The sequence below is a fragment of the Rhineura floridana genome, chromosome 8, assembly GCF_030035675.1.
Source record: "Rhineura floridana isolate rRhiFlo1 chromosome 8, rRhiFlo1.hap2, whole genome shotgun sequence".
Taxonomy (NCBI): Eukaryota; Metazoa; Chordata; class Lepidosauria; order Squamata; family Rhineuridae; genus Rhineura; species Rhineura floridana.
The window spans coordinates 108,714,786-108,737,113 of NC_084487.1; the positions used below are offsets into that span (position 1 = coordinate 108,714,786).

Genomic DNA, 22,328 nt, shown 5'->3' on the forward strand with positions numbered 1-22,328 from the left:
CCCTTTGGGTCCCAGTGCTGCTCACGTAGCACCATGCAGGCAGGCAAGAAATGCTACATTTATATCCTAATCTCTACAATGCAGGGTATACTTTTGAGTGTATGAGGCAGCTTAGTCAAGCTCTTCAAATAAGTGTTTGAAAAATAGGTATTAGCCAGCTCTGGTTTGTTATATATGATCTAGGATCCTGAATGAGGATGTGCCATGCATATCTATTAAGTTTAGTGGGAATCACACAAGCATTGTGATGTGCACCTAACATCAGGTATATGCAGAGACTTCAGGACATGTGACCACAATCTACCATAGAGAAAGGCAACACTTACGCTGGAAATTCAATGGGGCTTTCTTCTGAGTGGACATTTATAGGACTGTGTTGTTAAGCTTTCAGTATGCCTACATACACCTGTTTTTTCTGCATCGTCTCTACATGAATTCTGACCTTTTTAATTATGATGGACACCCATAATGATAAACACGCACAAATTTAGGAGAATTTGCATGTGGTGTGTGTGTGTGTGAAATGCTTTCACATAAAGTCAAAAGGCACCACAAAACTTCAGGAATTTCTCTCTGTTAATGGCATTATTCCCCAGATTTGAAGAAGCCCAACTGTTAGCTTTTGCAGCCACCCCTCAAAAGCCTTCAGAGAAAAGAAGCCACCATTTCCCTGGACAAATTATGAACACACAACATGGTTCCCTAACCTGTCTGTCCTTCTAGAAGTGATGGAGTCTGGTTTTTTTAAACAAAGTCATACTCTAACACAATTTCCCCCCATTTGCTTACAAACAAGATTCACCTGACTGCACAAACTGCATCCACTCTCAGTAGCATGTTTTAGCTTGCTTCCTTTCATGTGCATCAAGTTCCATTTCCATATTCCCATTACAACACTCACATGCCAACAGATGTAATGGGGGAAATACATCTTATGTCACTTTTTAAAAAGACAGCATTAACACAACTTCAGTTCTTAAGCTACTTCTGTTAGTCCTCCTGCTAAGCTGCATGTTGAAAAATACACATCCCTCCCAACTTCACTCCTTTGCACGTTAGTTTTTGTGCAGAATCTGTAAAACTTGGAAGCTGGAGTGCTATCAATGGATATTTCAAGGGCCAAATGCCGTTTCTGCAGAACAGTTTAGTCTTGCTGTGAACTATATTTACAGCCACAAACAGTCTTGTTCATTCAAGAAGATTTCTTGGCTTCTTTCTGAATTCTTAAAAGGAGAGACAAGTCACACAGATACAGTTGGTTGGGTGGTGGTGGTTGTTTTTTTAAAAAAAGGCTTGATTATCTCTGCTGCCCCTCAGCACTGTCTTAACATATTGCACAATGTTTAGTTATAAAAATATCTTCTGCAGCAGGCAGAAAGAAAGGAAAACAGTTTCTGAAGAAGGTGCTAATGCATAGAGTCATCTGTCATTAGAGGTACGTGGTTGTTTACGTGGCCATCTTGAGGTGTGACCTATGAAGGAAAAAACAAAGTAGAAAGGAAGTCACTTTTTCATTTTATCTGTTCTTAGAGTATTGCTACTCATTTCCTGGCATCCTCCTCCTATTATACAGCCACAAGAGTGACTGTATACTATAGTCAGCATGGACTTTTCACATTCCACTATGTTAAATTGAATATACGCCTCATGCCATCCTTCTGCTTCCCATAAGCTCATTTCAAAACAAACTTTTACAAAACATACAGTCCCGAACTCAGAAATACTTGCTTAACAACCCCCTATGATTTCATGGCGATACACAAACAGAGAAAATTCAGAGGTTAAAGTTGGGAAAGAGGAATAAAAAAATCCAGACCCCTATTGGACTTTTTTCAGTCAGTGGTCTCATAATTTGTTGAAATTAATTAAAAATCAGACGTTTTCACAGAGTACCTGTAATCCTGTTACTGACCTTGCTCAATAATCTGACCTTCATCTTCTGCAGTTTAAAAGTTAAAAAAAAGTGTGGCTGATTTTTAAGAAAATTAATATTGGAGTGTATGATAGCACAAGTATGCTCAGTAAGAACCAACTGTCAGTGTTCTAAACACTAGACTAACAGCTGTTTGGCTTGCCTAATCATGGTCAGCTTTGGTTTACATTTGGGTGGGAGACTACAGGTGTCTGCTGAAGAATTAAAAGGTGAGGGAACCCCAAAAGAAAGTTACTATTGACAATGTTCTCCTTTTGAAAAAGAAAGGTGTTTTCCCTCTGCTCAGTACCCACCCACCCAATTTTGCTCCCCTCCTTCCCCTTAACTCCTCCTCCCTACCCCAACCATTCGTCCTTTCCTCCCCCTCCTACCACAGGTCAGTTTTCCCTATCGAAAACACTATTGCACAGGAGTAAATCCCACTGAACTCAAAAAGCATGTAAATGATCAAACCTGCCCTCCCCTCCCTTCCCCACTCCAGCCCTCTCTCCCTCACCCTTCTCCTCCTCCCCCATGGTCTGTTTCACCTAACCTAAGCATGATTGCATGGGAAGCAATCCCATTGAACTCAATAAGCATGCAAATGATCAAATCTGCCATCCCTCTCCTCCCCTCCCTCAATCCTCCCTCTTGCCCACTCTCCTCCCCTCTCCCCCCTTCTACTTTGGCCTCCCCCTCCCCTCCCCACTTTTGCTCTCCCTCCCTTCATCCTCCTCCCTAGTCAGTTTCACCAATCCTAAGCATGATTGCAGGGGAGCAAATCCCACTGAACTCAATAAGCCTGCAAATGATCAATACATTCTCAGCAAACTTGCACAGGAGCCCATTTCGTACCTCCCAGATTAAAAAGCAGAGATATTCACTAATAAGCAAAACAAAAACCACAGCACCTTGCAGTTTAAGAACGTACCTATAGCCCACAGATATTTCTATTAAACTTTAAAAAGCAGGAAAATTGGGCAGCTATAGTGAATGCACCAGGGAAGCATTCCTCCTCTCTGAGATATTCCCCTACAAATTTGTCAAAATGCACACACAATTTGGGTTGGTCTTTCATAGTCCAATCCAATTCTTGTGTAACTTGGAAGAATTTGGTTACATGTGACTCTATTTTTGGCACATTGTTCTGTGGGTACCATTTTTTTAACAGATTAGAAAGGTACTGGAGAGAAATATCTTTCTGATCTGTTAAAAAATGGTACCCACTGAACAACATGCCAAAAAAAGATATCAAAGTCTTTAACAATGATATTTTGATACTGAGAAGAGTGGCCACCTTTTCAGTGACACTAGTCAAGGCACAAGCCAAACTTTACTAGGCAAATATAGGAGATATTACTAAAGAAGCTTGATTATCTCAATTATCTTGATTATATTTTTGATATGTTTTATTATGGCCATAGGTATCTACAAAATTAAAACTAGAAACTGCTCAGAAAGAGGTTTGAGTAAGAGATCTGGAAAGTTCTGAACCAGAAAATGGAGGCCATGAAAGTCCTGAAAATAAGAATAGCCAGGAGAGAGCAAGGCAATCCCTGGATCTCCCTCTTTCTGAACTTCTGGTAAACAGGAATTACTCATCTCTATATTGGTTCCTTTTGCCAAATCTAGTAGAGGACATTGCTGATGGTGCAATTAAACTTTTGTATACTTCAGCTGATGAAACTTCAGCTGGTACACTATGAAGAGCAGTCCTAAGCAGAATACAACCTCTTGGAACACTTAAGGAGATAATTTCTCTTGATTAATTTACTTTAAAGTTTTTAGCCCTCCTACCACTGTAGTACAGAAGAGGGGGGGAAACGCATGGGAACCTGAGAACAGTGCCTGATAGTAGTTCAGACACGCTAGGACAGGGCTGGGGAAGCTTTGACCCTGTAGATGTTGTTGGACTCCAACTCCCATCAGCACTAGACATCATGGCCAATGAAAAAGGATGATGGGAGTTCAGCAACATCTGAAGGGCCAAATATCTCCTGCCCTACTCTAGAATGACAGGGCTGGCTGGGCAGCACTTCAAACAATGAGGCTAGTGCTCTGCATAATTCTCAGTCTCCATCTACAGGCTACTACTATAGCCTGTTCTAAGGCCCTCCTCTAAAATTAATCTCATTTTCTCGATGGCCTTGTAGGCCCCTTCCAACTCTACGATTCTATGATCTTTTCTCTCTCTCTTTGGCTTAGTGTCACATTTTCAGTTACTTTACAAACTGAAAGTACACTAAACAAGCATATAAGAACAACTGCATAATCTGGCTTTCTTGATGCAATTAGTAGCCAGTCTGAGTTCAAAGTAGCTTATAAAACTCTGGACTGTGGCCCTATTGAAATGAGTTTCCACTGGGGTGCTAGTGAGGGATGGGCCAAGTTTTATCATTCTGTCTTAAGAACGACTTCTAAAAATTATTCTTTGGCAAGCAACACACACATACACTGTGGGTCTTTTACACATTGGGAGGCACTGCTCAGAATACACTTACAGATGTAGATTTGTAAAATCCCAGTCTGAAACGACAGCAGATAATTTCCACTATGAAACTTCCAATGCTATGTAAAATTCCTGAAATGGGAGAACAATTGGGACATATAAAAACGTTGCTAATGCTTGTGAGGCTGCACATTCATTATCCACAGAGCTTGGTAATCAATCAAAGTGAGAGCCGTTTCATACATTGAACAGAGGCAAACACGGGACTGCCATCAAGTACATACTCAACAGGGAACAGAAGCCACACCCACAACCCCTTGACCAGTACACCTTGTATCAGGCACCACTTAGCAGACACATGCATCCAGTAGCAGCCAGCGGAGCTGCACGAATGGGGGCTGTGTTGCTCTTCCAGCTTCCCAACAGTGCACTGCCACTTGCTGCGAGGGCACGGAGAGCTCAGCGCAGCAGGGCACCAATCCGAAGCTCCTGCCATCACACTGCACCAAGCTCCCCGTGCCTCATCCTTCCCACTCTTGGTAAGTGGCAGCAACGTGCAATGCTGGGAAGATGGGAGAGCAATGCAGCCCCACCCACGCAACCCCGCTGGCCGCCACTGCCTGCATCACATCCATGCTCTAGTCTGTGGCCCTCTATATGTTGCTAAGCCTACAACTCTCATCACCCCTGACCACTGGCTAAGCCTAAGCTGGCTGGGGTGATGGGAGTTGGGAATCCAACAACATCTGAAGGGCCCTAAGTTAACCATCCCTGCTGTACATTTTCAGGTGCACCCCAATCCTCTGGAGAGGCTTTTCTGGGACTGCAGAGAGAAAGGAGGGGCAAGTGAGCAGTCGGTTATGCGAGCTGTCTTCTGCTCAAAGAACCACTGGATGCAACCTCATTGCTATAAGCTCTGCCTTTATATAGTGTGTTCTTATTTGTGCATTCCTGTTGCTATATTGTGTGGCTCTTGCAGCATATTACCTGTGGTAGAAAAGATCCCTCCAACAATGCCACAAAGTCTCACTAGAAACTGCCAGAAGGGCATGTGTTCTTCTGTCACGGTCACCATAAGAGAACTGATGTCATATTTCATGAAAATCCCAGACACCCCATGGCTTCCAGCTGCATGGTTGATCACTCTTTCCTGGAGAGCAGCAGAATGGAAAAAACAAGCCAGACACAATTCAGTAACATCAGATCAAACACAAGCGAAGGCTCGAATTTGCTTGCGCCAGTGAGGAAAACAGAACCTGTGACTATCTTATTAGCAATGGCTAGAGCTGAGACGGCATTAAAATGAAAACTGAGATGTTTTCTACTGAGGAATGGTAACATCTACACATTTAAACACAATTTACAGCCGACTGAGGGAGAGTTGGAATTTGCGATTTTTTTGGAAAAAGAAAATCTGGTCCAAATGCAACTATATCAAGATAAATAGACAGTTTTTAAAGGAACAAACAGAAGTTCACCCAAGCTTGCTCTGGATCCCTATAAGGATTCTGTTAATCGCCTAAAATGATATACACATAACAAAACAGAGGTTTTTATTTTACTAGCAAAACGTTTTGGCTCCCACCTTAATCAGCTGCTAACATACAAATGCTACTACCAAGGTTGCAGTTATACAGCTTCAAGAATGGAATGCTCAGAGGGGCTTCATTTGCAGAAGGTAAGTGATGTTTGTAGTGTTCTTCAGGTTAAGGTCATGTGGTGCTAATGTGTCCAGGGAGTATATCCAGATGTTCTTCCTCTTAGTTGGTGCTGTTGGATCTGTTGGCATCTCTACAGGTGTTATAGGTAAGTCCAACAGGCTATGGCCCTCAACTGATTGCTCCACTTTTTTTAGTCAAGGTAGCTGATTTGTGGTTTCTGAAGTGTGTGTGCAAGTCTGTTGTAGTTTTTCCTATGTATTGGATATGACATCCTGGTTTTTTTGCATTCGATGACATAAATTATATTGCAGGATCTGCAGTTGATGTTCTGTTTGATGTAATATGTTCTGCCTGTCCTAGTGCTTGTGAAAGTAGTTATCTCCATGAGGTACACACAGGTGTTACAGCATTTGGAGTGACAAGGATGAGATCCAGGATTACTGATAGGTGGCTTAAGCACAGATCTCACTAATAGTTTGCATAAATTAGGAGGCTGATGAAATGCTACAACAGGAGGCTTGTTGACGGCTCTAGCAAGACTTTCAGAGTTTGCTAGCAATGGGAAGCTCTCCCTGATTGCTAGGTGATAGTTAGGAGATGCTAGATGGAAATCTGCCACAAATGGAATATGTTGTTCTTTGTTTTCTGAAACCTCATTATGATGGAGAAGCTTTTCTCTGGACACACTGGAGGCTCGGTGGATGTTGCAATCGACTACATGTGGAGGAGATCAACATCAAGATACCAAATGCATAAACAGTACCAATATTCCTCAAGTTGTCCTTTAACATGGACTTACCCTTTCTGTTACTGAAAACTGATGGGTCTCTGCTGTGATTTTATATGTATGAAGTTTTGTTGGCACAACAGTGATAAAGTATTGGAACATCTGGTTGTCTAAAGGCAAAACAAAAAGGTAACGATTAAAACAAGACTCACCATTTGGGAAAGAAACAGTCAACACAGACTTAGAGGTGTTGATTTCATTCAAGTTGGGTCATGCAGTTGGGTCATGAAGTTTAACATGCAAGAAACCGAACCACAGCCCAATACTGGGGTTTATACACATAAGCAACATTCAAGGTACAGCCCTTCGCTACTATGCATTTTAATAAGTTACAACATAAGAACATAAGAGCAGATCTGCTAGATCAGGCTAGAGGCCCATTTAGTTTGTATGCTTCTGAATACAGTTGCTGGGATTTGCAATTGGAGAGTGTGCTATGGCACTTGCGTCCTCTCCTTGCAGGCTTCCCATGTGCATCTGGCTGGCCACTGTAAGAACAAATTGCTGGACTATGATGGGTCTTGGGCCTGACCCAGCACAGATTTTCAGATGTTCTTAGTCCAGCATCCTGCTCTACAACTGGTCAGCCAGTTGCCCATGGGAGGGCTGCAGACAGGACTCCAGTGCACATAAACCCATTGTAACTAATAATATTGAATTATCTGCTAGTGTTTATTGTCTCTCTTAATTTATACATGTATGTATAGAACACACAAACAATCTTTCTGAATCAGTAAGAGGTTCACCTTGAATTTAAATACACATTAGCCTTTCATGTAAAATTACTAATATCTGTATTGTTTTAACCTGAAGTTGTATTATTATGAGGTGGGGTTGAAAGAGGGAGTTGTTTTGTAAAAATTGAACTACTAAGGTAAAAATGGAAAAGTTAATAATGCAACTGAAAAATGTATAATACATCATGCAACTGGAAAGAAAACTGTCGATTTTCAAGTAAGGCTGAACAGAAGAACCTTTTATTTTTAATTTGTACACTGCCTTTCTACATTGCTGCACTCAAGGAATTTTACAACCCATACAAATGAGAAAACATATCCCCCTCACCCGCAAATCAAATTCTATTAACAATTCAATGAAAATAAATCATACGGAAAATGTAGCTAAAATCAAGCAACATGAAATTCAATAAAACATCTACACTAAACACTTTTCTGTGAGGTGAGAGATGCACTTACGATCTGATGCAATCTTTTCAGTACCATCTAAAGGATTAATAACACCTGTGATGAGCTCCCCAAAAGACAAGTGATCTATTCTGTGGGAGAAGTTGTATGCTGAAAGGCACAACATAGTAAAAGCCACAAAATTAAACGCTGTTTAGCTTTATCAGAAAATCTGTAATTCTGTCTTACATTATGCAGTCTTTCACTCTAAGCCAAACAAGTTGCAATGGTTAATTTTAATCAAACAAGGCTTTTGCTATTAGCATTAGCATTTTTTTAAAGATTTATTTAAAAAAAGAAAAAACAAGAATGATGAGTTGACCCAGAGTCTAAACACAGAGCTCTCCCAGAATAATAAAAAAGGATACAAATGTTTGTCTTAATACAGAATTGCTTATATGAAAAACCAAAAGGTTTCCATACAGTATTTCAAAATGTGACACATTTGCCTGAAACATCACATAACTAACGAAGTCTCGAAGCAAGGTTAATAGAAAGGGCTTACATTCATGGCTCACAAGAGCTGCCAAATGTGCATGGCCTCTCGGATGGGGAATTGCCCTAAGGAGAAAGACGAGGAGGAAAGAAAGTTTCAAAATCAAAAGGATGCTAGAGAAGGACAAATAAACGGTTTGTGAACTTTTCAGAGTAATTCAATGGGACACAGCACCATTCAGAGTTGGAGTCCACAACATCAGGAGGGCATCCTGTTGGCTACCCCTGGTGTATACAGAAGATGAGCATGCAACTAAAACACCTAATGTCCCTCTGTAGATTCCATGCATAAATATTTTCCAGGATTTGGTAAATGAAGCCTGCAACTGCACTCGGCTTGTTAGCGGACAGACAGTTTATAAGTATTTGTTGCTCACAGATAAGAGTGAGACAGAAAAAACATAAAGCTGTATCCAACAGCTGCATGAACAGAATGCTCCTTTCGCTTTTATTCCTCTCCCCACTGCAATCCCCCAAAAACCCTCTCCAGAGGGTCAGATTTCTCCCCCTCCCCCCCAAAAAACCCCCACTGAGGACTGTGTTGCACGGGGCTACACCAGCAGACTCCCTTCACCAGGGTTCAGTGATTCACAAAGTTGAGCCCCATATGGCACAGTCTCTACTGTTTAGGGCTCCCCAACCCTCTAGAGAAGGTTTTGAGGCTACATAGAGGCTGCAGGGGAGAGGAGGAAGAGGGAAGGTTCAGTTGCACAAGCTGCCTTCCACTTGCACAACCAGTTAATACAACCCTAATAAGTAAAGGGGAATCGGCAAATATTCTGACCCACTGTTTAAAACAAGCTCGCAACTTTAGATTGCTTGATGGTAAGTGACACAAAAAAGCGAGGAAGCACCACAAGATCAAAGAATTCACAGGTGGAGGCAGAGATTATAAACTTTTAATGTTAAAGGAGGAAAAATCTCAAAGAGCTTAAAAAATAAAAAGCATGGTTCTGAAAGGAGGAGGGAGAAATAATTGGTTGATGGATAAAGAAAGAAAGGGAAACAGGATCAGGAAAGGTAACTAATTCAGTTAAGGGGAGACAGATGGGATGGAAGGCAAGTGAGCTTCTGTGCTATCTTAAATCAGGTAGTATGTTAACAGAAAGCAATAGAAGATACAGGAGAGAACAGGGGAAATAGAGAATATGAATAAATGATGCCCCCGTTGCCTCTGCACCAAAGTAGACATGTACTGGCATGATCCAAGACTTGTATGCAGATGCCATTAAAAGTGTACACTAATGCCAGATACATCAGAGTCCTTCCAAGATATTATTTAATCAAAGCTCAGTTTTCACCTAGACTAGAATTCACATAAAGAAGAGAGATTTGAGTTGCAATCCTAAACACACTTCCCAGAGCAGGTGTGGGGAACCTTTGGCCCTCCAGATGTTGATGAACTACATCTCCCATAAGACCTAACAAGCATGGCCAATGGGCAGGGATGATATGAGTTGTAGTTCAGCAACAACTGGAGGGCCAAAGGTTCCCCTCACCTGTCTTAGAAAGTAAGCTCCATTGAACCTAGTTGAACTGACTTCCAAGTAAACATGCCTATGATTACACCATTGGTCTGTCCATCAAATAAGGAGAAACCCTTTGATGAGGAAAGAAGGGTTGGTTTATAGTGTTTTCAGTAAATGAAATGAACATACTTGCCCACAGTTATGTGAAAGTTCCCTGCAACTTTATTAACATACAGCTGTCCATGAATTCTGCAAGCATCTGGAGACTGCAATGACTTGTCCTCCCTGATTGAAGAAGGAAAACAAGTTACAGCGGCTGAGAACAGAACTTCACACATCAATGACACACTGTGTCACCCAGTGTGGTATTTGCCCTGCTGTGTGTAAACAGCAGCAGAGGGCAAACATTTAAGCTTCTTGGGAGCTAAGAAGAATTTTAGCATCATTGTCTACTTCAACTGCTGGAAAGAGGAATAAAACAAATGGCATATCTGATTTCAGAAGCAAAGAGAACTATTATGCCAACATGTGCTTTTGGGAAGAAAGTCTTTATAGGCCTGAACCACCTCAGAATGCATGTGGATAATTGTCTTCTTGGAAGTCCCCCAAATCATATCTCCCTACAGACAAAAAACACTTCAATGTCTAGAATCTCATCAGTTGCGAGCCTGTCCACTGTAGATTCCAGCATACAAAAACTCATGCAACAATACATCTGTTTGCCTTTCAGGTACCGCACACCCTCTTAGGCATGGCTCTTTCTTAGCCTTTAAATGGTTCAAACACTGGAGAAGGGGTCCTCTCTGGCTATTCCTCAAAACTCCAAGCTTGCAACTATAGCTCTTACTTAAACCAAGCTCATGAAAATGTACATTGATTGTTTTACAGAAACATTACTTTCATGCTTAAAATAAAAAGTAAGGTGACAAAATTACAGGTCTTTAACCAAGGAACAGCTGGGCAACAGCCACCCTGGACTCCTTTGGGAAGAAGGGTGGAATGTTAATTGAATAAATAATAATAACAACAACAACTGTGAACACAGAACAAATCAGAGACAGCCCTCCCACCATTCTTCAAAAACACATTCAATTTCCATCAATTTCACTGAATCTTGTCTGTGAACAAGTACATCCTTCTTCCTTTTGGTGAAGGGGGGGGCAGAAGAGAGAGACTATTTAAAAAGCTGAGTAGCTTACAGGCCCATGTCAGTCATTTGGGACACAAAAAGAAACACCTGCAAAGCTTTCTTGCCTCACTACCTGCAGGCAACACTCTAGAAGATAATTTTCAAGCTTGTAGCAAATGGCTTAGGACTGCCACCCAGCAGAGTAATCCTCAACACACTTTGATTGCAATGCCATTTGCCTCCGAATAAGCAACATGTTACAATAAATAATCTCCCCCTATACAGTAAATGCTTGAAGCAAAAGATGAGCATCATGAATTGCAAATAAAAAATATCCTCTTACCTTGGTGGTAGTGCCGTTGAAGTACTTTTGAGAGCACTTTTGAATATTATGTCTTGCAGGGAGTGTTCTTCCTGCAGTCTACTCTGAATTATTTGTAGCATCCTACAATTTGAATGGGTAAAAGAGAAACAGCTGAGAGCCACATGCAGCAGAGAAAGCAGGTATCACACACATACTCAACTATAATAGGTTCATGCAGGAGCAAGATGATCCTTAGCCTTTAGATACTCAACCTGTATAAAGGCTTTAAAATCAGCACTTTGAACTGTGCTGGTCACAGTGAACTGGTAGCCAGAGCAATTATTTAAGAACTGGTGGGATGAGCTCTATCAGACCAGTCTCAGTCAACAGAATAGCAGCTATATACTGGACCAATTGAAACTTCTGAGTTGTTTTCAAAAGTCATCTCTACGAACATGGCATTTCAGTAGCCAAGGGGATGAGGAATTTCTCCCCTCTGGCAGATGTTGCTGGACTCCAACTCCCATCAGCCCCAGCTAGCCCAGTCACAGGCCATATAGCAATGGAGTGATAGTCCAGCAACATCTGGAGGGCCCCACTCAGCCAACAGTCTGATCCCCAACAATAACTATGGCCAGGCAATCTCTTTTACTGGAGTGGGATGGGATCCAGTCACATAGAAATGGCTCCCACAATGCCAGGCTAACATATAAATAGGCAATTGCTGTGTAAACTAGCTCTCTTTCAAGGTGGCAAAAGGATGGACTGGTGGAGGAAACATGTGGGTGAGGGTCTCAACGAAGATACAGGAAAGGGGCACAAAGGTTCAAGAAGGGCAACACGGAGAGGGCCAAGTACATCAGGGGACGAAAGAGGGGGCATCACGTGATACAGCAAAGAAATGCCAAAATGGGAGGATTTGGCAGGATGGTTTATAAATCTTGCCTTCACAGAAATAAGGAAACAAGGACACAAAAGTCTTTGCTGGCATGGAGAAGAAGGAAACAAAGCTTTCCAACTGGGTGGATAAAAAGAGACTGAGGCAGGAATAAGCTGCCTAAGTTGCAATTTCAGGGCATCTGGTGGAAAGCAGTGAATGGACAGCTTAGTTCATCCCACTAACGGAAACTACCCCACTAAGAAGTTCTCCTACTGAGCCATAAATCAAATTTATGAGGCCGTAGGTTCTGTCTATGCTATGGCAATACTCATTTGCACTTTAAGATAGCCTACGTGATCGTGGCGAGTCCAATCATTTTGAGATCATCAACTTTGGACGTTGTAATGCTAGGCTGATAGATTTGAAGTGGCCATAGTATTGTTGTCGTCTCCAGATAATTGGGTTCCTAACACTAGAGTCCCAGCAACTGACAACGCAGCTTAACACTTGCTTTAAACAATAAAAGTAGAGATTTGTCTTCATGCAATCTTTTTAAACAATATCTAATAGCAAATAGTTTCCAAACCATCTCTTCCTTACTTGGGCCAAAGATTTGTTAGACTAAGGAAAGTTGCAGTATACTGTGATGAGCTGTCTTCAAGAACACGGCACACATTTAGAAAGAAGGCAAAGATGACACCCTTTTTCTGACTATACAGTGAGTTCTAAGAATTGTGAACATTAAAAAAAAAACCCAACATGTACCGTCTCCATTTGCAGCAATTACTCAGCAACAACTAGTGATCACTCAAAACACAGAATGGCATAAAGTGCCTTTGTGCATTGTTAGCTATTAACTATTTATTTTAGTTTCTTAATTTTAACTGGGAACTTGGGAGCAGCAAAATTTAAACATCAACACACACACTTATCCTGCCCATTTGCACACACCGTATCACTCCTGGATTATTACCTTTGCCACTCTCTTTGCAAAGGACTAAGTTCAAATATGACCTGCAACAGAGAAGGTAGATTAAAATAGTAAAAAACTCAGACAAACTACTCAGATTTTTGTCTCACACATTTTCTTCCATGCATGACCAGTCCCAAACATCCTCAAGTACAATCTTACAGGGATGGCATCATGCAGGAGGACTTGAACGATCAGTTGTACATCACCATTAAATTGAAAAATGAACTCTCTCCAAGGAATAAAGCAGGGGCCATAAGAAATATCATGGGGGAAAGTCTCCCATTCCCTCCTCCTTACTGAAGCTCCCCTGGGAGGGGCCCTGACCCTGCGGAGAGGGTTTTCAGGGTTTGTAGGTGGCAGAAGGAACAGGAAAAACTTCCCTGAAGTTAACTTCTCTTTGGTTCCAATACCATTGCTCTGATTATGTTTTCTCTTGAAATCCCAGTATAAACACCCATCTATTCCATGAAGTTGAATCTCTTGGGACAGAACTAGACATCTGCTGGCAAATACTCGATTCTATATTTACCTCCAGCACGCAGAGAGGGGCACAAAGAAGTGAGAAGCAGAATGCAGGAAGGAGGAAGCTTAACTTCTCCCTCCCCCTTCTCCTCACTTGATCTAGCCAGGCTCAGAAGGAAAAGGGTTGCAGAGGGAAAGTAGATGGCGCAAAAGGTTAAGCACCCTGTGCCACTTCTCCTCTGAAAGTGTCATATGCATACACTTTTGTAACTTGGAAGGACTGAGAATCTTGTGCTTATCACTGATTATGGATTGTATCTAATGCTGTTGTTCCACTTGTGTAGCTGACATCTGCTTGTGCAATGGAGTTGCCCCCCTCCTTTGCAGCTCCTCCCACATCCTCCAAATCTGTTCCAGAGAGCTGGGGACCCGCAGAGTACATTTTGGGAGCAGGGGCGAGAAGGAAAGCGCCGTTGCACAAGTGGAACTCAGCTTGTTCAGTGTTCTACCTGTTTGTTCTACCTGTGTTCTCCACACTCACAAAAATGAATCAGAAACCGTTCTGGAAATTTTTCCAATGCCCAAAAGTTGACTGCCATCTATCTGATTTAGCATTTAGTAAATCAAACAAAAAATAAAGCATGCCATTTTAATTTCACATGGTGCACCAATATCTCAAAAGTTTTTTCCAATTAAAAAAAGGTTTTTAAAAAAAGATTACAACTTTGAAACTGATTTTGTATCCCTTGTGTTATTAGTTTTATGAAACAATGCATTTTTAGAAATGGAAACTTTTATGTGGAAAAATAAACCCACAGAAAATGTTCTGCCCCACATCAATGGTCTATCCCCAAATGAAACTAAGTTTAAGTATTATCAGTGTATGCGCTTGCTTTCATTCCTTTTTACTTTTGCCAGTTCCTTGCCTCCTCCATCCCCCAGTGTAAAAGCTGGACTGTAAGATCCTTGGGACAGGGACCTATATATTCCTCAGTAACACATCATGTACATTCACGGATATTTAGTCATATTGCTTTACACATCTCATTCTTATGCACAGGATCTCTGTGAACATCTGTCACACAATCTGGTACCATGGATCTTTGCCCAGATTCAATAAAATGAGAGACCAGTCTGGGATAGGTAGTTATATGCCCCGCTCCATTTAAAGTGCATACCAAACTAGTGGGCAACGGCACCTTTTATGAATAAAGTGGAGTAAACTTACAGGTTCATAAACTAATCCATCTGCAGAAGAAACCATTGTTTCTGCCAAATCTAAAACGTCGGCCCCAATATCTGTTTCAAAAATTGAAATGTTAAGACAGATAGATAAGGCTAAAAACAGGCCCATAAAATTGCAATCCACTGCTCATTTCAAGCTCAACTATTAAAAAGAAGTCAGATTTTCTTCCTTCAATCTCGTAATGAGATCTCAGTTTGTCACAGCAACCTTTGGCACGACATACATGAAAATGATGGTGTAACATGAGCTTTTCAAACCACCCAACTGTTGCATGTCAAACAGAGGGCATACAAACAACATATTTCTTCCTAATGAACACTTCAGAAATGTAATAATCTTTCCATGACAGCAACCCATTATGTCGCTAGTCAGCGCTTGTGGTTAACAAATGAGGACAAGCAAATTTCAGTATTAGTTCACAGGAAGGCTGCCCAAGACCAGTGGATGCCATTATTCCAGTTTGTTTCACTTTATATCTTATACCTATTTTTATTTTTCTTATACTAAGAAATGTGTGGATTGATTTGGTTCTAACAAATTTCCCCTTTCCATCTTCCAAGTAAAAACCCTACTAGCCAGAGGAAACAGAAAAAAAACTTGACAAATCTAAATGTCTCGTTATCTAAAGTTTTATGTGATGCAAGGGACTGTATTTTCCAGCAAAAGTGAACTTAGTACATAGCATTAGTAAATAAGGACTTACACTGGAGAAAAATCAAGAAAATAATAAACTGCGATTTGTGACTAAGGCAAAGTCTGCACCTGCTCTGAGCAAGCAGGCAATCTTGTGACCATTTTATAGAAAAAAATTGAGTGTATTTATAATGTACTGGTATTAAAAAGGACAGGAAAATGTAAAGCCATACATTTGGTTAGGTATGTTGTAATGCATTCCTGTATACTTATACAGAGACTTAATGTAGGTCAAGAAAGCAATATGTACCATATGTTTCCATTATACTTTTCTCTTTTGTTCTCGTGGATTAAAATTGTGTATTGTATATATGTGAAAAAATGGATGAAAGAAAATATACGTTAGAATTTTTAAAAAGACATTTGGAAAGCATAAACATAATTTTACTTATTTACAGGAATGGTATAATAATGTGATCAACATACACAGAAGGATAAGCATTCTTCACAGATACCAATACAAGGACAGCATGCCTCATCCACTCCCTCAAGTACTATTCAACACTGCCAATCAACGATTGTAATTACAAAAACTTTAAGAGTGCCAGCAGTGAAAGAGTTTTTGAATAAACACACAGGAAGAACGTGAGGTACAATTTTATGACAACCACAAAATGAACGAGAGGTTCAGACAGTCAGTGTGATACAGTTCTTAAAGTGCTGGACCAGGGCCAGTGTCCAAATTCCCACTCAACCATGAAGCTCATTGGGTGACCTTGGGCCAGTCACACCCTATCAGCCTAACCTACCTCACAAGGTTGTTGTGTGGAAAAATTGGGAATGGAAAACCATGCAGACCACCTTAGGTTCATTGGAGGGAAGGTGAGGCATAAATTTAATAAATATCAATTTTTTGAAACTAACCAAGCATAAAAATCGCCCTGAGTGTGGAAAAACTCATATACCAGAGAAGGTTGTGCAAGCTTTCCATGTGGAGGGACATTTTGATGAAGGAGTGCTTCCAAACAACCAGACCTCACCTGTGTTCTGGAGTCAGGACAGCTGCATGGAAGACTGCTGTGTTCCTTCTTGGATGTTTGTATCACCTCAGCAGGCAGAATTACAATTTGATTTGATTATCACTACAAATGGCATCCCTGGGTCACGTTCTCCCCCTCTCCCTACAAACACAAAGGGTTACATATTCCATCTCCATGATGCCATTGTGTTGAGTGTTTTCCTGTCCTCACTCCACATCACTGGCTGCTGGTGGCAGGGAAACATTCAGTGCGATTGTGTCACAACATGGGGTACATGATCCTGGACAATCAGGGGAGAGGGGAGCTCAACCCAAGAGTGCCATTTTTTGCATCAACCCTCTTTTTGTGGGTGATAGTGCCACCCTAAATAATGAAATGACAAAATAGCAATTTCAAATTGAAAAAGAACTACATTACATCAGAGTACTTACATTGACACTTCATTGCAACAGTAATATCTATATTGATTCTTAATTTACTAGGAAAAAAGAAGACATATTACGTCAATTTTATAAGAGGTATACAAGATTGTTATACAACAGTTCATATGATATATGATAGCTGATATGTATGATAGGATAGTTAATTTATGCATGAACTATAAGTGCATGCGCTACCATTTGAGGAAGCGAAGCCAGAAAGACTAAAGGCAGATTTAGAGAGATTTCTAATAATGGTTGTTGTCACCAAAGATCTTTACTTCTCAAAGGCTCCTTAACTTTCAAGGAGGAGTCTAACTGTACAATATGTAAGGAATGTTTTTTTTAAAAAAACTGATATGTGGCTTTAGCAGCATAGGAGTCATGAATGACAGATGGTCAGCTTTCCTCAATTTGTACATAACATCGCATACAAACCATGGGCTTATCCCTAATCTTCCAAAACATTGGTTTGGAGGATTCAGAATGTTATGTCTGGATTATTTCACATGCAACTGTTGCCCTAGAAGTGCAGTGAGCAGCTCATGAGAGCATAAACACTACTTTCCTGCTCCTCCTTCATATCCCAAAACTATCTAGTTAAACTGCTGGCTCTGGATCCCCAGTCAATAATGTTCTGCTTGGTACTTTATATATATATATATATATATATACATACATACACACACACACACACAAATTCTAGGCAAGCTACTTATATATCAAGCACAGTTAAAATGGCAATTATTTTCCTTCAAGGCCAATTTCTAAATAAAATCTAAGTTTGAAAAAGTTTCTCCTTGTAGGAAGTCTTAACTAAGCTACCTGAACATCAACAGATTTAATTTGTTTCACCTCTGCTTGCATTCACACCCTTAAGAAGGAGTAAAGAACCAAGTTTGCATTTCTATTTAAAGCCAGACAGACATCTCTGCATACAAACATTTTCATCCAGTGCTGACTGTATTTGTGAACTGAACAAATACAAGTTACTATCTGAAGAAACTCCTATGGAAGTACCTAAATTCAGTATCCTCTGTGTATATAACATGCTGAACTATCAAAGTTTTTGTTAAAACGCTGGAAGGAATATTGAAGTTATGCAGAGCCTCAGGTAAAGCCGCAAATACTCTTATCTTTTTATAGAGAGAAAAGAATATTGAAGGGAATAATTAGATTGGGGTGCGGAATTTGACTGATAAAGCAAGACATGATATTATGAATGTTTCACCTGGGACTTACCAAGGGGCACAACATCTCAAAATTTCCAGCACTGCCTGCACATTAGACTGGTGCTGACATCACCCAATTATGTCCTTGACAATAAAACAAGGAGCCAAAACACACAACAGCTTCTTCTTTTTTTTGCCAAACTGTTAAGATCACATCAGCTTCCAACAGAGAGGCAAAAAGTTGATGATTCCCCAAATCAACACACAGCAGGCAAGCACATGGCAATAATTATGTGGATAATTATTATTATTATTTCTCAACTTGGGAGGATTATATCAGCACCAAGATTAACCATGGTTAACACTAACAGATTTGGCCATAGCTAAAAACTGAAAACAGGGCTTGATACTGCTCAAAAATGCTAGTAAATAGGTAACCCAGATTTATAACTGATTTAAAAAAGCATGGATCAAATATGACATCAAGACAGGGAGGGCATTTCATAACTGGGATGCCACCACTGAAAAAGCCCTTTTTCCCAATAGTCCCCTAGTGGATGCACCCAAAAAAGGGCCTCAGAAGAAGATCCTAAGGTTCAGAGAGGTACATGTGAAGACCAGTTTCCCTGGTTACAAGCTGTGAAGGCTTTCAAACATGAACACCAGCATTCTGAATTGGACTCAGAAACCAGGTTAGTATAAGCTATGGTTCATGTTAACTTGACAAAATCTTGACTGATATAGTATTTTATGAAGTTTGCTAGCCACTCCGAGCTCTTTTATGAGGAAGAGATACAAGAACAAATAAATGTTTACGGCCTGTGGGAAAGGGCAAGAAGAATTCACCTTTAAAGGGAAGAACTGCACAATTCTGCAGCCCTTTCCCAACTCCTAACCCTGGACACGCTACAGCAGGGCTGGCCACTAGACTAAGCAGCAAAATACAATGATAAAAGGCGCAACTGCTAAAACATGCAAATCTGAGGCAATCAGAGCCCAATGGAAATGTAAAGGTTTTTTAAATGGTAAGGGCTGATGTATACATTGCCCAACTACTATGGCAGCTGCTTCTGCATGTAGAAGAATCCACATTGATTGTTACAGATATTACCAGCAACCACAAAGGCTAAGGTAATGGATACAATCATTGGTCAAGGAGGAAGGGCAAAGGTAACACTAGAAGTAACCAAATCAATCATTCTGTGATTACTTCCTATAAAGATTACTGGAACAGGATGGGATCCAGCCACATAGAAAGGACTCTCACACCGCCAGAGTAACATATGAATTGACCCTAGGAAACCTGTCACACCAGCACCCTCTTTTAATAGTTGGACCCCGAATGAATATGTCTGGATTCTACCACCCTCTGCTGCCTTCTGTGCCACAAGTAAGCGTGTTTATTCTCTTGGATTCTTTCTGCCCCAGGAGATAGGTAATGGTTTTGTTTTTCAGCTTCTCAAGCAGCTGGGCGTTGCTGTTACCAGGGCATCCCAGATTCAGATGAAAATTTGAACGTTATTAATTTAGGGCAGCCAACATGCTTTGAAAAGAAAATAAAGCAGCATGCAATCAACACAGGTTTAAAAAGCAAAGGAAATAAAAAGTTACCTTGTAAAATCCTTATCTACTTCATATTCATATTTCATCCAGGTATCTCGATATACCATAAATTCCATGATGGTTAACAGAGCCATAGTTGTAAATGCTATTATAGAAACTGAGGACAAACAAAGGAAGAAAAAAAAACTAGTATAAAGATGATATCCACTGAATTTACAAGGAGAAAAAAGATAACGCGGGATACATTTTATACTTAACACATAAATATATTCAGTGATTCAGTTTGAAGAGTTTCTCTGCTTCGTGACTGTAGTGCAAACTCAGGTAAAGTTACTCTGCTCCCAAAGCACTGCCCAACGACTTCAGAACCTTTTCTGAGGAGCCAAGGTGGTGCAGTGGATAGTATATTGGACTTCAGACACTATTGAACCAGGGAAACCATGACTAGCCAGACTGTTTGACTATGAAGCCTTTTGGGTCACCTTGGGCTGGTCATTATCTCTCAGCCTCACTTACCTCAGAGGGTTGTTGTGAAGATAACACACCATCATCACGAGCTTCTTGGAGGAAGCATAGCATTAAAAAAATTATAAATAAACTATACATTTATTATTTTTGGAGTACACTGGGCCACTCATCTATATGTTATTGAAAGGACCTAGCAGGCTTCCATTGCCATCACCACAGCATAGTCCCCTAAGTAGAACTCACCTCCCCTTCCCCTCTCCACTCATTATATCCCTGGAGGCCTGGGGGCCATGGAAAGGGAGCACTTAGACAGATGTCATGGTCACTGCTCCTAAAAAGCTATGGTCTATACAAGCCATAAGAACACAAGAAGACCCCTGCTGGATCAGACCACACAAGCCTCTTGAGTCCAGGCATCCTGTTTTCACCGCAGCCAACCAGATGACTATAGAAAACCTGCAAGTAGGACCTGAGGAAATGAAACTGTTGTGCGAAGCATGAAAACAACGCGTGAGATTCTATATTCAAAAGAACATAAAAACGGGCAGAGGACAAGATATGGGGGAGTAAAGTGCACACCATACTCAATAAGCCACCCGACCAGTTCTTGCCATGCAAAAACCCTGAAAATGCCTGCCAAAAAAAAGGGAAGAGGAATGCTTTATGTGCCGATTACAGATTTTAAAAAGTAAATTCTCAGCTTACTTTTCTGCTCTTAAAAGAGCAAGGTGTACACATGAAAGCACCAAAAGTAGACTAGAGGCCATTCTGTAGTACAATATGTTCAGTTCAGATGTCCAGAAATAAAAGTTTTCATGAAAACTGTGTAATCATTCAGTGAAGCAAACATAATGATGCTAGTCATGCAAACTGAAATCTGAGGCTGTGCACACTTATTGCAAAGCAAGTCCTACTGGACAGCCCTCTGAGGAGTCATTCTGTGCAGGAGAAGGGAAGAAAGAGGCAGCCACAAATGGTGCTTCCATTCCTTTAATGCTGCCTACAAGCTCTAGCGCATCCTTTCCTTTGTATCCCAGAAACTGCTTCACAGGTGAATGCTACTTGCAGCTAACTATCAGGGCTAGCCTTACCATGAGGCAGGATTAGAAAGCCTGTCTCAGATGGCAGAGTTTGGGACTAAAGGGCAGCACATTATTTCATCATTACCACCACAAGGAGTATCATTTGAATTTTCTGTTTTAGATATGAAAATGTGCCCAAGTGTATTTCACCTTTTGTTAGAGTCACTCGTTTTTCCAACCAGGACATTAAAAAAAAGAATCCAACTTTCAGAATCAGAATTTCTCAAGAGATTGCAAGAAATAAGAACAAGAGTTGAATTAAGAGTTATCAGTGAGTTTCAGAAGATTTCCATATAAGTATTGAGTTCACATTCACACCAGACATTTATTTCACTATCATTCCACTTTAAACAGTCATGGCTTCCCCCAAAGAACCATGGGAAGTGTAGTTTGTGAAGGGTGCTGAGAGTTGTCAGGAGACCCCTATTCCCCACACAGAGCTACAAATCCCAGAGTTCTCTGGGAATAGGGACTGGCTGAAAAGCATATCTCTCTGTGTGTCCAGTGTGAATGTGGCCCGGGGCTGCTTGCAATAATGGTTAGAAACAATGTGGCAAGAAGCAACTAAGAGTTTCACTTTGCTTATGGGCTAGGACTTAAACAATTAAAAATTGTTCCTCAGAACATCAGCAGTTCACCCCAACCAAGATGCCATATGCTGGGCCACTGAAGTTATTCCTCTACACTCAAAACAGGGAATTCATGCATGGACACACAAACTTATTTTCTGCACATGCAGAACCCCTTTCTGTGTTCCCTCCCTGCTGGAGAGCCTCAGAATCACAGAGGTAGAAGGGATATTGAAGATCATCAATTCCAACCCTCTGCTCAATGCAAGATGAAACTACAGCATCCCGACAGGTTGCTAATCAGAAAGAGACCACCATCTCCAAAAGTAGTCTGTTTCCACTGTCAAACAGCTGCCCTACTGTATGAAAGTGTTGCATAATGTTTAGTCAAAATCTGCTCCCCTACAACTTCCAACCATTTGTTCTAGTCT

General features: G+C 40.8%; 1 protein-coding gene across 1 annotated transcript in view; it reads right to left on the reverse strand.

Moving 5' to 3' along the window:
• Positions 1-822: 822 nt before the first annotated feature.
• Positions 823-22,328, reverse strand: part of ERGIC2 (ERGIC and golgi 2) — a 34,421-nt gene continuing 12,915 nt past the window's right edge. The window contains exons 4-15 of the mRNA XM_061640345.1: positions 19,827-19,935; positions 17,056-17,102; positions 14,934-15,004; positions 13,244-13,284; positions 11,430-11,531; positions 10,147-10,242; positions 8,499-8,554; positions 8,006-8,104; positions 6,822-6,919; positions 5,349-5,511; positions 4,414-4,493; positions 823-1,472 (exon numbers count right to left, since the gene is read on the reverse strand). Of these exons, the coding sequence (XP_061496329.1) occupies positions 1,407-1,472; positions 4,414-4,493; positions 5,349-5,511; positions 6,822-6,919; positions 8,006-8,104; positions 8,499-8,554; positions 10,147-10,242; positions 11,430-11,531; positions 13,244-13,284; positions 14,934-15,004; positions 17,056-17,102; positions 19,827-19,935 (1,028 nt within the window). The 3' untranslated portion in view covers positions 823-1,406. The remainder of the gene's footprint in view (positions 1,473-4,413; positions 4,494-5,348; positions 5,512-6,821; positions 6,920-8,005; positions 8,105-8,498; positions 8,555-10,146; positions 10,243-11,429; positions 11,532-13,243; positions 13,285-14,933; positions 15,005-17,055; positions 17,103-19,826; positions 19,936-22,328) is intronic.